General features: G+C 42.3%; 1 protein-coding gene across 9 annotated transcripts in view; it reads right to left on the minus strand.

Annotated features, from left to right (window-relative positions):
• The window catches only part of REPS1 (RALBP1 associated Eps domain containing 1), a 109,996-nt gene that overhangs the window by 76,335 nt on the left and 16,626 nt on the right, over window positions 1-17,035 (minus strand). For 8 of the 9 annotated variants that reach the window (XM_074948518.1, XM_074948520.1, XM_074948524.1 and 5 more), the window contains exons 2-3: window positions 11,854-11,977; window positions 2,119-2,315 (exon numbers count right to left, since the gene is read on the minus strand). In XM_074948518.1, coding sequence (XP_074804619.1) covers window positions 2,119-2,315; window positions 11,854-11,977 — 321 coding nt within the window. Of the gene's footprint in view, window positions 1-2,118; window positions 2,316-10,855; window positions 11,304-11,853; window positions 11,978-17,035 lie in introns of those variants that run through there. The other variant, XM_074948525.1, reaches the window with a different exon arrangement.

Below are 17,035 nucleotides of genomic sequence, written 5' to 3' on the forward strand. Positions count from 1 at the left end.
GGACTTGAATGCACAAAAAACTCTTGGGTTTATGATTTTAAAATAACTGGCAACTTGATAAGTCTTAGATCAGAAACTGCAGCTGCCATTAAAGAGGAAATAAAGAAACCAGACACCATAACTGGGGTAGTGGACACAAATGCTATCTCAGCCAAACCTAGAAAAATGCCAGGTTAGGTCCATTAAGAATGTTATACCTATCCACAGGAGCAACATGCAGGAGAAGATCTGAGATTCTTCATTCTTTAATGGGAGACACACTCTAGGGGGCTGCTTCACACCTATCTGTCCAGAGCTCCAGGAAAGCTAGGATCATAACGGCCAAACTATCTTCTGCAATGCCAGTGCTGCTTGCCCTGCTCCTTTTACCACACGCTGCTCCCACTTTGAAAGCCGCACTGCTGCACACAGACTAAGCTGCTCTATTGCCAACATACCCCCCAAGTTTCTAGGTAGCAGGTCTCATCCCTACTTTCTGTGGATGTCTCAACTCCCCTGATGGAGCCCAGGAGAAAGCATACAATGGGGAGGAAAATGGGAAAAATGGGAAAGTTAGCGTATGCACAGGAGTATGGGCCTAAAACCAATTTTCAATAGTTGCACTCCATATGACACCCTTCCTGGCTTTTATTTAGGAAGTGCATTCTATCTTCTAAGCATGGAGAAGAGAAAAAGTCCCAAACTCAACAAGCCAGGAAGTCCCTAAACAAGGAATTGTCAGAAGGCACAATTAAGTCACAGGTGTATTCTTTTGCCATTTCTCCTCTTTACTCAGCTTATCCCTTAGTAGGAGAATTAAAGAAACTAGTGAGTAAAGGTTGGTCATGTTTACTGGTGGTGTTCTAAAAATCATCAACATACTAATGAAAAAATCCCACTTTAATGCAAACCAGTGTCTTTTTTGTTCTTATGCAAAAGAATCAGGAGCTCTAGTTACATCCTTGCAGAGTGATCTTCACCAAGAATTCACGCATGCTTGCTTTTACTGAAGTGGAATAAAGTGCTTAGGTCACTGAAAGTGTTTACACTCATTCCCTCAAAAACAAAAAACAGATGTTGAAATAAGATACATTTAATTAACACATTTAACTGTAGAATCTGATTAGTATTTATGATGTTAGCAACGTTCTGGTTCTCATCTGTTGATTTAATCTATAAAGCAGAGTGCTAAACTACTGAATAGTAAGATACAGATAAATACGTTCCAAGGAAAGGTTAGAGCACCTGTTTCTTAAATAGTGTTGCATTTTTAAGGGAACGAGGAGGGGAATTATTTTTACCACCCCCACCACCACAAATTACAAATTTGTTCATAGTCAAAAACTGGACATGTGTGAAGCCTGATTGCTTGGGTGTGTATAAATATGTACTTTAACTAGAAGTGTAGCAATTTTGGAAGTGCACCTGCAGCACCTGTGAAATGACAGTAAATGCCACCATTTGGGATCCAGGCAACAGATTTTAAATCTTTAAAAGCTTAGCTTGATTTGAAATAATTAGGAGTTGTGGTATCAATTATGAACTTAAACACTATATATTGGTGTTTTTTTTTTTTATTAAGAGAACGAACCTACATAAACCAAACCAAGCTATCATGTGACCCCTCACAATAAGCCATAACCCTCATTCTACCTTCCCACTCAATACTTCATCAGTTATCATTGGTAATATTTCCAGACTTAGATTTTAAGCAGATCTGAGCAGAAAACCTGTCTCACACCTCAGGTACCACAAACACTTACAAGCACTGCATAACTGAAATAAATAATAATTAAGTTTTCATATATTTAGTTTCAGAGTAGCAGCCGTGTTAGTCTGTATTCGCAAAAAGAAAAGGCGTACTTGTGGCACCTTAGAGACTAACAAATTTATTTGAGCATAAGCTTTCGGTTGCATCCGATGAAACGAGCTGTAGCTCACGAAAGCTTATGCTCAAATAAATTTGTTAGTCTCCAAGGTGCCACAAGTACTCCTTTTCTTTTTGCATATATTTAGTAACACTTGCATGAATTTGTTTTAAAGAAGCTAATCCAAAACAATAGTGTAGTAATGCTAGTGGGACGCACACCACTATGATGGCACCATACCACGAATAAAATTCACTTAAGTTTTAGTTACCTGTTGATCTGTTGATGTACGTTGCTGGACTGCATCATGGCTCACAGAGCCTTTTTTTACTTGAACCCGGCCAGGTGGGGGAGGAATTACGCCTGAATATGGGGTTGAGTTATCTGCATCTGAAGAATACAAGGCTGTGTGTCTCGATTCCTGTTCATTCTTTGGAACAACAAATCTGGGCAGAGGGAGGTCCTTTACTGTTAAAACAATGATATATATTAATAGTATAGGGTATTTTTTATTATACAAAAAAGAATACTTAAAAATTACTTGCTTAAAATGTAGTTCTATTCTAAAAGATATCATGGAATTTCATCTCTCTTGTCTCTCCATGACTTACATACTGAGTTTGGTGCAATTTACAAGCAAATGCATCCTGAGATTTTTTTTTTTTGGCTCCTGCTACACCACTGTAAAATTCTACATCACAAATCCTGTTACACCTATGGAACCACACAATTTTCTATAGGGTTCCGTGCATGCAAGATGACAGTTTTGTTCTGCAATTGTGACTTAGTTTATTCTACTGATATGCAAGAAATAATTCAGCTAATTCTTGCATAAATATATAGGCTTGTTAATTATACTTTCTATTAGTTTTGCTTACTGTACAAATTTAATCCATTACAAGTTCCAGGCATGCTTGAAAAGTTCTTAAAAGTCTTTGCACTTAGGGTGCTTCATCTATAGATCTAGAAGTTAAAAACTTCACTAAAGCATTTAGATATAACAATGCATACAGAGAGTAAAGTGGTGCCTTTTTTATCTTCACAGTAGAAACCATAATTCAGCCTTTATTTCTCAAGACTTAGCTAAGTATTGCATAAACACATTTATTACTCATCCACTTTAATCTTGATTAATCTTTTCTACATAAGTAGCTAGTAAGCTATTTTACTATGATACTACCAAAGGATGTTCAGTTACAGTCAGACTTAGCAGTAATTTCATTATAAACCCATTTTTGAAGTCTACACATGCAACTTTACCAAGCTAAGAGGTACACAGCTTTACTCCGTCTTCCCTTGGAATAAATTTTGTTACTAGGCTGAGTGAGAAATAATCTTGTTAAATAACTCTGCCATCCCTCTGAATCCTGACCTGTAAACGGTCTTCCTAGTCCACTGCCAGTGAAGTCAAATTATGCAATTTGTTGTATAGCATACTTCTAAAAAAAAATTTTAAGAACTTACACACATTTGCAATCACAACTAATATGAGGGAATTAATGTTATGTGGATTAATTTTGCTGGTTCTTATAGCTATTTTATTAAATAAAAATTAAATACACTGGTGCTATTGTCATTAAAAGTAAACTAAATTCTTCATACAATTTGTTATTGTGTAGACTAATTATTGTTTTGCTATGAATTTTTGTTTTGAATGTTTAATGTTCAATCTATATTTGAATATTACCCTTTGAATACATAATGCTTTAATAATTTTGTTAAATATAACCAAGGAACAACCCAACAGTTTAGTAAGTAGCATAATATGCTAACAGGGACACCAGAGTTCAAGCAAAACCTTTCACATTCTCACCTATGTGTGCACTCAGCATACTAAGAACAGCACGTTGACCTCAGTGCTAAGGTGGGGTGTGACCCACACTGAAAAAAAATACCATTTTAAGCTTCAAATACTTCTCTTCAAACTTCCTCCCACCCTCACCTTGCCTTCATCTACAAGAGCAAAGAAATTCAGTGTAAGATGACTTTGTTCTTTGATGTTGCAATACTTAGGGTTTGCATGCTCATCTAGAAGCCCCTCTAATAGCTAAACGAATAATCTCTATCCTGTCCTGCCTAATTAATTTTTATTTTTGCAGGAGACCGTTTCCCACACCATGGTAACAGAACAAACAAGTGACATGAATTCACAGTGACTATCTGCTCATTTTATAATTCCCAATTAGGCAGTTATCCATGAAAATGTCTTTCCAAATTAAGTAGCAACCCAAAATTTACTTCGCTATTTCCAGCATAGTAATTAAAGCAATACAAGTATTGTCATTTTATACAAATACTTCAGAGGCATATATTACATGTCCACAAGTGCTTAACTATAAGTCTTTTTCAATCTCTCTCTGAACTAATCAAATCAGCTGAGACAAGAATTATGCTTGGTAGACACTAACACTAAGCACTCCAAACTTGCCCAAATCAACTGTAGCTCAAGACTTGAAAAACCCACTCACACAGGCCAAATGGATGTATTAAATAGGAAGTGGACAGACCAGGACAGTCTGGTGCAGCACACAGAGGTGGGGCTGACCAGCAGGCAAAGTAAGGAAAAGGGACTGCTGGATGGTGGAATAGGGCTCTCCTCCCATTCAGCAGTTCATGTAAGGGGTGGGGGGGAGAGAGAGAGAGAGAGAAAGAGGAGTGGGCTCAATATTCCCTTCAGCTAGAGAGAGGCCGCATAGAGGAGCAGAGAAAGATGAATGAGTGAGAAAGTGAAAGGGGGAAAATGAGGAAAAGAAGAGAATGTTAAAAAATAAATGAGAGAATAAGGAAGGATAGTTAGTAAGAGGATGAAGAAGGTGGGTGGGAGTAAGGAGATAAAAGTGGAGGAGAATGTCTTCAGAGGACATAAGCTCTAAGAGTTATTGGTTTTGCAGAGAGAAAACATTGAGGGAACATCAGTCAGCACTTAGTGTATGTCTATGCTTAAAACACTGTAGTGGCTCAACTGCAGCACTTCAGCATAGGCACTACCTACGTCAATGGAAACGCTTCTTCTGTCAGTGATGGGGATCTACCTTTCTGAGAAGCTAAGCATTATTTAGAGCAAAGGAAGAATTCCCCCATTGACCTAGCACTGTCTACACTGGGGTTAGGTTGGATTTCACCCTCCAGAGGGTATGTCTACACTACAAAATTAGGTCGATTTTATAGAACTCGATTTTTAGAAATTGATTTTATAGTCGATTGTGTATGTCCCCACTAAGCACATTAAGTCGGCGGAGTGTCCTCACTACCGTGGCTAGCATCGACTTACGGAGTGGTGCACTGTGGGTTGCTATCTCACAGTTCCCGCAGTCTCCGCTGCCAATTGGAATTCTGGGTTAAGCTCCCAATGCCTGATGGGGCAAAAACATTGTCGAGGGTGGTTTTGGGTACATGTCATCAGTCGCCCCTCCCTCCATCCGTGAAAGCAATGGCAGACAATCGTTTCGCGCCTTTTTTCCTGGGTTACCTGTGCCATACCACGGCAAGCATGGAATCCGCTCAGTTCACCTCTGCTGTTGTTAGCATTGTAAACACCTCGCGCATTATCCTGGAGTATGTGCAGAACTGGGCTAAGAGACGCCAGCACGAGGACAACTGTGATGAGGACATGGACACAGACGTTCCTGAAAGCACGGGATGTGGCAATTGGGACATCATGGTGGCAGTGGGGCTGGTTGATACAGTGGAACACCGATTCTGGGCCCGGCAAACAAGCACAGATTGGTGGGACCGCAAAGTGTTGCGGGTATGGGATGATTCACAGTGGCTGCGAAACTTTCACATGCGTAAGGCCACTTTCCTTGAACTTTGTGAGTTGCTTTCCCCCGCCCTGAAGCCAGGAATACCAAGATGAGAGCTTCCCTGACAGTTGAGAAATGAGTGGCAATAGCCCTGTGGAAGCTTGCAATGCTTGACTACCGGTCAGTTGGGAATCAGTTTGGAGTGGGCAAGTCTACTATGGGGACTGCTGTTATCCAAGTAGCCAACGCAATCACTGAGGTTCTGCTATCAAAGGTAGTGACTCTGGGAAATGTGCAGGTCATAGTGGATGGCTTTTCTGCAATGGGGTTCCCTAACTGTGGTGGGGTGATAGACAGAACCCATATCTCTATCTTGGCACCGGACCACCTTGCCAACCAGTAGGTAAACCGCAAGGGGTACTTCTCAATGGTGCTGCAAGCACTGGTGGATCACAAGGGACATTTCAACAACATCAGTGTGGGATGGTTTGGAAAGGTGCATGATGCTCGCATCTTTAGGAACTCCGAGCTGTTCGACCAGTTGCAAGAAGGAACTTACTTCCCAGACCAGAAAATTACTGTTGGGGATGTTGAAATGCCAATAGTTATCCTTGGGGATCCATCCTACCCCTTGCTCCCATGGCTCATGAAGCCGTACACAGGCAGCCTGGACAGTAGTAAGGAGCGGTTCAACTATAGGCTGAGAAAGTGCAGAATGGTGGTAGAATGTACCTTTGGACGTTTAAAAGCTTGTTGGCGCTGTTTGCTGACTAGGTTAGACCTCAGCACAACCAACATTCGCATTGTTATTGCTGCTTGCTGTATGCTCCATAATATCTGAGAGAGTAAGGGGGAGATATTTATGGTGGGGTGGGAGGTTGAGGCAAATTGCCTGATGACCAATTTTGAGCAGCCAGAAACTAGGGCGATTAGAAGAGCACAGCTAGGCACACTGTGCATCAGAGAGGCTTTGAAAACCAGTTTCATGACTGGTCAGGCTATGGTGTGACAGTTGTGTGTGTTTCTCCTTGCTGCAAACCCACCCCCTTTGTTGATTTTAATTCCCTGTAAACCAGACACCCTCTCCCCTTTGGTCACAGCTGGCAAAGGAAATAAAGTCACTATTGTTTTGAAACCATGCATTCTCTCTTTATTAATTAAAAAAAAGTGAGATAACTGACAAGATAGCTCGGGTGGGGTGGGGTGCAGGAGGAGGGAAGGACAAGGGCACATTGCTTATTGTAGCAACACTACAAATCAAAACTGTTTGAATGACAGCCTTCTGTTGCTTGGGCCATTCTCTGGAGTGGAGTGGCTGGGTGCCTGGAGCCTCTCCCCCGCGTTCTTGGGCATCTGGGTGAGGAGGATATGGAACTTGGAGGAGGGCAGGTGGTTATACAATGGATGCAACGGGGGTCTGTGCTCTTGTTGGCTTCCCTGCAGCTCCAACAGACGCTTCATCGTGTCCATTTGCTCCCCCATTAGCCTCAGCATCACCTCCTGCCTCTGCTCTTCGCGTTCACTTAATGCTTTCCTGGCCTCTGCCACTGAATGCCTCCGTGCATTAAGCTGTGTCATATCAGTGCAGGAGGTCTGCATGAGCTCGGAAAACATGTCATTGCGAGTGCGTTTTTTTCACCTCTCATCTGCGATAACCTCAGGGACGGAGATGATAGGGGGAGCATAGACATTTGCACCTGGGGGAGATAAAAAGGGAGAGTAAAATTTAAGATGATACATTTCTGAGAACAAAAGGGAGACTTTCACAGTGAATCAAGCAATTCACAGCAGACAGCACATGTGCTTTAGGTACAAGGTTGTATTTTGCCTTTTATATTGAGCGCCTGGCAGTATGGTGACATATCACAAACGGCTGGGCAAAAGAATTCTGTTTCCAGGCAGCCATGGTAAGCCTTTTGGTAAGCGGGGTTGGCTTCTTACGCCTTCATAACATGTGGGAATGGTTTCAAACTGCAGCGCCATCCTTTCCCACAGCAAGCAATGCCTGTTGGGTTTCACATTTAGAAGGAGGGGCTGCGGTTTTCAGGTGGATGTGCAGCACACATCTCCCCCTCCCCACCGTGTAGCTATTCTCTGGGATGATCCCTTTTAGCCAAGCGCAAACAACCCAGCATGAATGGGGTCCTTTTACTTTTCCCTTACAAAAATTCCCATTTCAACCAGGTGACCATGAATGGTATCACTCTCCTGAGGCTAACACAGAAAGATAAAGACCAAATATTGCTTGAATGCAACCAAAACCCAGGACCATTAGCTGCCATGCTTTGTGCTGCAATGATTCCAGACCACTTGCTACTGGCTTGGCATTGTAAAGTGTCCTACTGTGGAGGACGAAATAAGGCAGCCCTCCTGAGAAACTTTCTGCAAAGACTTTCAGAGTACCTCCAGGAGAGCTTCATGGAGATGTCCCTGGAGGATTCCCGCTCCATCCCCAGACATGTTAACAGACTTTTCCAGTAGCTGTACTAGCCGCAAATGCATCCCAATTCTTCAGGGCAAATCAAACATTAAACACTATTGCTTTTAAACCCTGTACTGTAGTTACAAATGTGCACTCACCAGAGCTGCCTTCTCCAACTTCAGGGTCGGGAATCCCACCTTGGGAGGGTACTGGCTCCAGGGTGAAGAAGGTGGTCCTGGCTACCAAGGAGAACGGATTCACCGCTTGCCTGCTGCACATTCTCCTCCTCTTCCTCCTCCACAAAATCCCCCTCTCTGTTGCATGAGACTCCCCCTTGCAGGTGTCCACGGACAGTGGTGGCGTAGTGGTAGGGTCCCCCCCTAAAATGCCATGCAGCTGATCACAGAAACAGCATTTATGGGGCTCTGACCCAGAGCGACCATTTGCCTCCTTTGTCTTTTGGTAGGCTTGCCTGAGCTCAACTTTCATGCAGCACTGCTGTGTGTCCCTGTTGTAGCCTCTCTCCGCCATGCCCTGTGCGATTTTGGCATATATATTAGCATTTCTTCTTTTTGATTGAAGTTCGGCCTGCACACATTCTTCTCCCCATACAGCAATCAGATCCAGTGTCTCCCTTTCGGTCCATGCTGGAGCTCGTTTGTGATTCTGGGGGGGACTGCATGGTCACTTGTGCTGCTGTGCTCGCCACTCTGACCAAACAGGAAATGAAATTCAAAATTTCCCGGGGCTTTTCCTGTGTACCTGGCTAGCGCATCGGAGTTCAAAGCGCTGTCCAGAGTGGTCACATTGGAGCACTCTGGGATAGCTTCGGGAGGCCAATACCATTGAATTGCGTCTGCACTACCCCAAATTCGACCCAGCAAGGTTGATTTTAGCGCTACTCCCCCGCCGAGGAGGAGTACAGAAGTCGATTTTATGAACCCTTTAGGTCGACGGAACGGGGTTGGTTGTGTAGATGCATTCATTTAAAAATTGACCTAATGCAGCTAAATTTGACCTAACCCTGTAGTGTAGACCAGGGCTGAGAGACATAGTTAAGCCAACTTAATTTTCTAGTGTAGACCAGACCTTAGCCTCAGCACAGGTCAGCAGATAACCCTGGTGTGGAGGGGGTTGACAGCACAACTATTTTTTACACTGGTGAGTTATTGGGTTGGATAAGTTTTTCAAGATCTTCTCTAACTGGTTCAAACAACTCCTAAACAATTAAAAATATTTACAGTGTTTCTGACATGTATGAACCAGTGCAATATATTCTATTAGAGAGCTGCAAAGGCAGTTTATTAATTTACATTAGCTTTTTTGGGTGTTTTGGAAATAATCCCCTTGGAAACAATCTTTAGTTTGTTTTCTCCCAAAAAGGAGAGGTTGTATACTTCTTCTTTATTTCTTGCTATTGTAAATGTCTTTTTCACTGGAAGTCTCCTTTCAATCAACATCTCATTTAATACTAAAAAAGCATTTCACAGTAACAACCAAAACAATTCAAGTTATCTGAAAACGAAAAAGAAGTCAGGTATCTAATCTCCTTTGTCAGGTTTTAGTCTGGTACATTCATCTCAGCATTAGCACCATGTAACAAATTTTATTTTACCATGTACTAACAGAGTTGAATGGTTTATTTTTCCAAAATTCTTTGCTAACAACATCAGTGGTGTTCTTAATAAATGCAAGAGATTTATGTTCTTGAAAGGCCACTTAATTGGGACAACCAGAGGAACAGCTAAAGGAGGAAAATTACAGTTAATAGTGGAATGACCAAGCCAGCATCTTAGGCATAGAAAAACTGGTGCATGGACTTACCATCTGCTACTTCTAATACTGCTCCTTTCCACTACTAACAAGAGCATGTGCAGTAATTGTACATATATTTTTGTGCAGGCACACTATTATTTACATATTTACTGTTAAGACCAATCTGAGTTTAACTAGAATAGCAATTATTTTGTCAAATATTTCATCCCAACAAAATTTTGATTTCAGGTTCACCTGAACAAGTTTATGTATATCCTTACCAAAAAGAATAATTTTGCCTGCCATTAATTAGAAGCATATATGGATTCTATTAAGGCCACATGGATCCTACAGCCACGGAATTTGTCAGGGAAGTCCCCCAGTTATAAACACTGTGTTCCAGTCCAAGATCAACACAGAACTCTCAACTCAAGGAGATATAGCAATGGTGGCATTACGCCACTGCTGCACCTTCCCAGAACCTCAGCTATTCTGCAGCCCCCAGGTTAGTACAGGACAGCTCTGGGGATCTGTTTAAGTTAGGACAGCATGAGAGATTGCCGTATGGGCTACAGCACTGCTTGAAATCACCACATCACTGGGTGCAGCACTCTGACCCCACCCCTAACATGCCCCTTCCAGCACACCACCTATGCCAGGGCTAGTGAGAGGATCCTCAGAAGGCAGCCTGACAGTCATCTACTCCAATGCCTGCATATGGAGAGTCCAGACCTTGCTATACACAGCACTTACAGTGCCCTTTTACACCACTTCATCCCTCTTACCCCATCAGGTTTTCACCACAGAATCTTATCTTAAGACATCATCATAAGAAAGTTTGCTGTAGTCCCCCTGGTTGAAAAACCCTCAGTCACATGAGTCAAGTCAGATGCCAACTGAGTATGCAATAGCTCTGGAGTAGACGATCTCTCATTCATCTCAATCAAGACTCCATGAATTCACTGATTCTGTGGCTATGGAATATGGCATTGTCCCTATCCCTGAAAGAGGTTGGGGAACAAAGATCAGCCTTACTTTAAATCTGAGAAAACTAGAAAAAAAATCTAAGTGATATTCTGCAAGATTACCTTTCTTCAAGTTCTCATGGGCTCCATTCTCATTGTTCCTTCTTTCAAGATTCTCCATACCAATTTTTAAGGATTACATCTTGCTCCTGATTCCAACTGCTTGATTTTGGTCTGCAGATTCACTATATCAGCACTCTCACCTACTTGATTCAAACTGCAGTCTCATCTAGTCAGTCACATCTAATTTTATTTAGACAGCACCAGGAGCTTGAAGTGACTCTCAATTCTGAGTCGAGCTCTGTCAGGTCTTTTATATCATTTTTGTAGCAGGAAGGGAGATCTTCTCTTTGCTTTCAAGGAATCCTGTCTCCTGGAAGTTGAAATGAATCCTCCTGAAGTATGAGACTGCAATTTTACTTTATGAAATGAATAAGCGTTTGATTCCTTTGGGGGTAGTTGCTGAATTCTTGCTGGATGATTTACAAGTTCAGACGGAGAGTCTGGAGACCTGATGGAAATGAATTCTGTAGCTACCTATTTGGAGTTGGAAGTTGAACGTGCCATCCCCAGCAAGCACCCCTACAGATAATTTTGAATAGCTAGCTGTGTCAACACTAGTAAATTTAACTTCAATCCCATTACATTATCTGCTACTTTCACCACTCAACCCTGACAAATAGACCAGTTACACCACCGTGGGAATTGGCGTACACAAAAAGGTTCTCTTTCACTCTGCATACCCTGCAATAACACTTTGTTTTAAATTAACTTAATACTTAGCACAGCTGAACTGTTTTGAGGACTCCATGTCCCTAGATTAACTTTATCCCTTTTACTAGCTAAAATCCAGTTGTATCTATATAAAGATACTTTAAATTTTGGTTTATCCCAAACTTCCCTTCACACTTTTTTCAGTATGTATAAGTGAACAATATACCAGAGTAACTGAAACCATAACACAATAGTCCACCGGATTAATTTATTATAATCTGGGAGCCAACTGCAATAAATTTCACTAACCTGCTCAACAGTGTTTAAGCATTAATTTCTAGATTTACCTGTATTTAAACTTTCCACTCTTAGAGGGAGACCTGACTGGGCCACAGCAACAAGTTTCAAAGCAATATAGAACTGACTTCTTCCAAAATATCCAAGTCTTGTTGCACCACAAAGTTCCATAATCTGTAAGAGAACAAATAGTATTTATGAGAGGCAAATCAAAATGCCAGATATTCTATCAGAAACAGCAGCCACCTTTAAGTACAGACATAATACAGAACTCTTAAAGTGGTAAATTTGTCAATGGCAATGCTTTACATTAACTAGTCTTGTCTTAATTTCTCTGCATGGAATTTTTTGACAATAGTGGGTCATGAGTAGGGTCCCTGTTTTCTGGAAATTGCTGCTATTATCACATTTTTCCCTCCAAAATGACTTCATTTCCAAAGTCACCATTCAAAGAGGGAGGGGGATGGCGGTGGCACATGGGCAGAGGTGACATGTGGGTAGGGAATGCAGGGTCACATCCCCCAGATTTCTGCTAGGAGACACCCGATTCCTCCACAGGCTACAGGGCAGAGGCTGGGGGCTGGCTGCTGCTGAGACTCGCTGCCAACTTCCTCCCTCCTCACACAGGCTTGGGCTTGGCAAAACCACCATGGAGCTTCCTCTGGAAGGGCAGGGCACCTGGCTCCTTCACCATGTTGCAGAGCAAACAGCACTCACATCTGCTCTCAGCAGTGTCCACAGCGCCTCTTCCCGACTCATAGTTGGCTCCTGCCGTCTCCTCCTAGCACACAGCTGGCCTGGAGCTAGCCCTCAGTGCCTAGCATCTGTCCCCCACCTCCCATTCACAGCTGGCTCTAGCCCTCAATGCCCAGCATTTTTGTGCTGTAAAGGCTTACATATTGCTCACGTTTGTCTATACATGTATTTTTTTAGTATTAATATAACATATCTGAAATTTGAAATATACATATTTGAAAATCTGAAATTACTGTTTTAGTTGCTGGAAAACACTGACCCTAGTCATGAGACATTGTTTCATAAGAAGAGTTGTGAAAGGTACAGAACTGTTATTAGCCAGTGGAAGAAGCAAGCCTGAAACTTAGGTCTTCCTGGTTCCCATTCATTATTTGTATTTGAAATCAGCTTCAGGGGTTCTCATCTCATGCCATGTGGTACCTCCAGTGGGAGACTGAAAGCTGGGACCATGTTCAGGATCCAGGGTATAATCATGAAGCAGTTCAGCCAGCTGCTACAGCTGTTCCATCAGCAGCTGGGCTGTCTACTCCTGGAGGTGTGCTGCTGTAGTAATAGCTGGGGCCCGACCTTACAATGGTTCAAGGATGTTAGCATCCTACCATTTATGCTAAATGCAAGGCAGAGATGGAAAATTATGATTTTCAAAATCTTGTAATTCAGCCAAACCTAAACAGAATTCCATGGCACAAACTAGAGTCACATCTCTGGCTGCACTCCCCTTGCTGAATTTCAGTTGAGAAGTTAAAGCTTCTAACAAAGTCAAGTCTTTTGTAAAAGAGTGTTAGACAACCTTAATAGATAAGTTCGTTGCCAGATCCCTTTATAAATTGTCAAACATAGCAAGTGCACATTTCTAATTTATCATTTTAGCTACCAATGCACAACTTGTCCAGTCAGAACACAAGAAATTTCCATGAACATATACTGGAAAAGAGTGGCTCAACCTATTATGGAAGAAGAATATGCAGGGCTCAAGCTACATTCAGCTGATGCATGACCCCTTGGTTATTTTGGCCTGCTCCAGGGCAGGGTTTGAAAATTAGAAAGTTGTAACTCAGTGTTACTGCTCAGCTTCTCTTCCCCCTCCCCCGCTTTTTTTTCTTCTCCAGATGGTTGCGTGAGAGAGGGGAGCCATCCTTTACCAGGTGCTCTAAGCTTGGGAAGAGTCTGAAATTCCTACCCTTCTCTTCCTGGGACTCCCACAGTTAGAACTACTCTTCCCTCACTGGACTGCTGCATTTCAGGGGAGGAAGTACTGAGCAGCTTCAGGAAAGAAGGAACAGCAGCTGCACTTCTAGCTCACAATCAGAGTTGTTCACAGGTTTTAGTGGAAGGTGTGGGAGGCAATGCCCCTAATATCTCCCCACACAGCAAAGAGCCTGATTCCAACGCTTAAAAGTCACAAGGCATGATTCAGGGAACAGATTTTTAATTTTAATCAAATACATTTTCTTCTTAACCATCACTCTCAAGAGGCACAAGCTGGATACTTGTGCTCTAAGTAATGGCTAAGTGAGCATTAAGACATTTGTCAATCAATTATTCTCTCAGTGCATTAAAGTGCATCTATATATAAAATGCACAATAGGACAGATGCTTCTCTTGTAAACCTGCATATTTTCAATATTGTAGATCAGATGTATGGAGACAGTTGATGAGTAAGAATACAATTTAGTCACAGATTCCATGACTTTCTGGGAACTCAGTGACTTCTTCCAGAGTGGCCAGCAGCCAGCCCCAGGAGCACTGGTCCTCAGGATGAAGCAGCAGCCGGGGTTTGGTCTGGAGCAAGGGTGGTCAGCCCCTGGCAGGAGCAGCTGCTGAGGGACAGCTCCTGGCAGCGATCCAACTGTTAGTTGCCCCCACCCCCGGGTATTTTTAGTAAAAGTCTGGATAGGTTGCAGGCTTCCATAAATTTATTGCCCGTGACTTTTACTAAAAATACCCATGACAGAATCTTAATCTTATTGACAAGTTACTCTAGATAGCTACTTTGTAGAATCAAGTTATTTGGAGACATCCTGGACATACTTGGACAAACTTATAGTGGATATAGTATACTCAGATTTTCCAAAAGCCTTTGACAAGGTCCCTCACCAAAAGGCTCTTAAGCAAAGTAAGCTGTCATGGGATAAGAGGGAAGGTCCTCTCATGGATTGGTAACTGGTTAAAAGATTGGAAACATAGGGTAGGAATAAATTATCAGTTTTCAGAATGGAGAGTGGTAAATAGTGGTGTCCCCCAGGGGTCTGTACTGGGACCAGCCCTATTCAACATATTCATAAATGATCTGGAAAAAGGGGTAAACAGTGAGGTGGCAAAATTTGTAGATGATACAAAACTACTCAAGATAGTTAAGTCCAAAGCAGACTGCGAAGAGTTACAGAGGGATCTCATAAAACTGGGCAACAAAATGGCAGATGAAATTTAAGGTTGATAAATGCAAAGTAATGCACACTGGAAAACACAATCCCAACTACACACACAAAACGATGGCATCTAAATTAGCTGTTACCATGCAAGGAAGAGATCTTGCAGTCATTGTGGATAGTTCTCTGAAAACATCCACTCAATGTGCGAGCGGCAGTCAAAAAAGCTAACAATACTGGGAATCATTAAGAAAGGGATAGATAAGATGACAGAAAATATCATATTGCCTCTACATAAATCCGCCCACATCTTGAATACTGCCTGCAGATGTGGTCTCCCCATCTCAAAAAAGATATATTGGGAAAAGGTACAGAAAATGGCAACAACAATGATTAGGGGTATGGAACAGCTTCCGTAGGAGGAGAGATTAATAAGACTGGGACTGTTCAGCTTGGAAAAGAGACGACTAAGGGAGGATATGACTGCAGTTTACAAAATTGTGACTTGTGTGGAAAAAGTAAATAAGGAAGTGTTATTTACTCCTTCTCACAAGAACTAGGGGTCACCAAATGAAATTAATATGCAGCAGGTTTAAAACAAACAAAAGGAAGTATTTCTTCACACAACACACAGTCAACCTGTGTCAGGTTTCAGAGTAGCAGCCATGTTAGTCTGTATTTGCAAAAAGAAAAGGAGCACTAGTGGCACCTTAGAGACTAACAAATTTATTTGAGCATAAGCTTTCAAGAGCTACAGCTCACTTCATCGGATGCATTCAGTGGAGGGGGGGAGAAACAAAGGTTCTCTCTGTCTGTTGTTGCTTTTGCCGGGACCAGAGCAGGAATGCAGGTCAGAACTCCTTTAAAGGGCTAATAAGCAATCTAGTTAGATAATGCATTAGATTCTGTTTTGTTTAAATGGCTGATAAAATAAGTTGTGCTGAATGGAATGTATATTCCTGTTTTTGTGTCTTTTTGTAACTTAAGGTTTTGCCTAGAGGGATTCTCTATATTTTGATTCTGATTACTCTGTAAGGTATTTACCATCCTGATTTTACAAAGGTGATTCTTTTACTTTTTCTTCAATTAAAATTCTTTTTACGAACCCGATTGCTTTTTCATTGTTCTTAAGATCTAAGGGTTCACCTATGCAAATTGGTGAGGATTTTTATCAAGCCTTCCCCAGGAAAAGGGGTGTAGGGTTTGGGAGGATTTTGGGGGGAAAAGACGTTTCCAAGCGGGCTCTTTCCCTGTTATATATTTGTTAGACGCTTGGTGGTGGCAGCAATAAAGTCCAGGGGCAAAAGGTAAAATAGTTTGTACCTTGGGGAAGTTTTAACCTAAACTGGTAAAAATAAGCTTAGGGGGGTTTTCATGCAGGTCCCCACATCTGTACCCTAGAGTTCAGAGTGGGGAAGGAACCGTGACAACCTGTGGAGATCTTTATCAGAGGATGTTGTGAAGGCCACGACTATAACAGGGTTCAAAAAAGAACTAGATAAATTAATGGAGGATAGGTCTATCAGTGGCTAGTAGCAAAGATGGGCAGGGATCGTGTCCCTTGCCTCTGTTGAGCAGAAGCTGGGAATGGGCAACAGGGGATAGATCACTGGATTACCTGTTCATTCCCTGTGAAGCGCCTGGCATTGGCCACTGTCAGAAGATAGAATGGGCTAGATGGACCTTTGGTCTGACCCAGTATGGTTGTTCATATGTAAACTTGTACATAATGTGAACTCCCCATTCTTGTGAGCAAGCAGGGAATTAAAATTTATATTTCCTGTTTCTTAAGCGTTCAGCACACAGACATCTTGTAATTTCAACGCTCTGCTGGTTCACAAGAACAGAACCAACAGAGGGAGATTTAAAAACAAGATATAACAGCATTTTTCAAACTTTCTGAGTGGGCCGCCCCTCCACCCCCCCTTCGAGTTACAATGTTTAGTTGTGCCCCGCAATACTTGCCCTTCCTCCTTGGTTTTCAGGATGGGGGAAGACATGTGCGACAGACTCTGGGCGCAGAGGTGTTGATACTGATCCACAGGCTTGGTGGCCTGCTGAGGTGAATCAGGGGGTGAAGGAGGTGCAGAGCTGGCCCAAGCCACCT

Source organism: Natator depressus, chromosome 3 (assembly GCF_965152275.1).
Source record: "Natator depressus isolate rNatDep1 chromosome 3, rNatDep2.hap1, whole genome shotgun sequence".
NCBI classification, from domain to species: Eukaryota; Metazoa; Chordata; order Testudines; family Cheloniidae; genus Natator; species Natator depressus.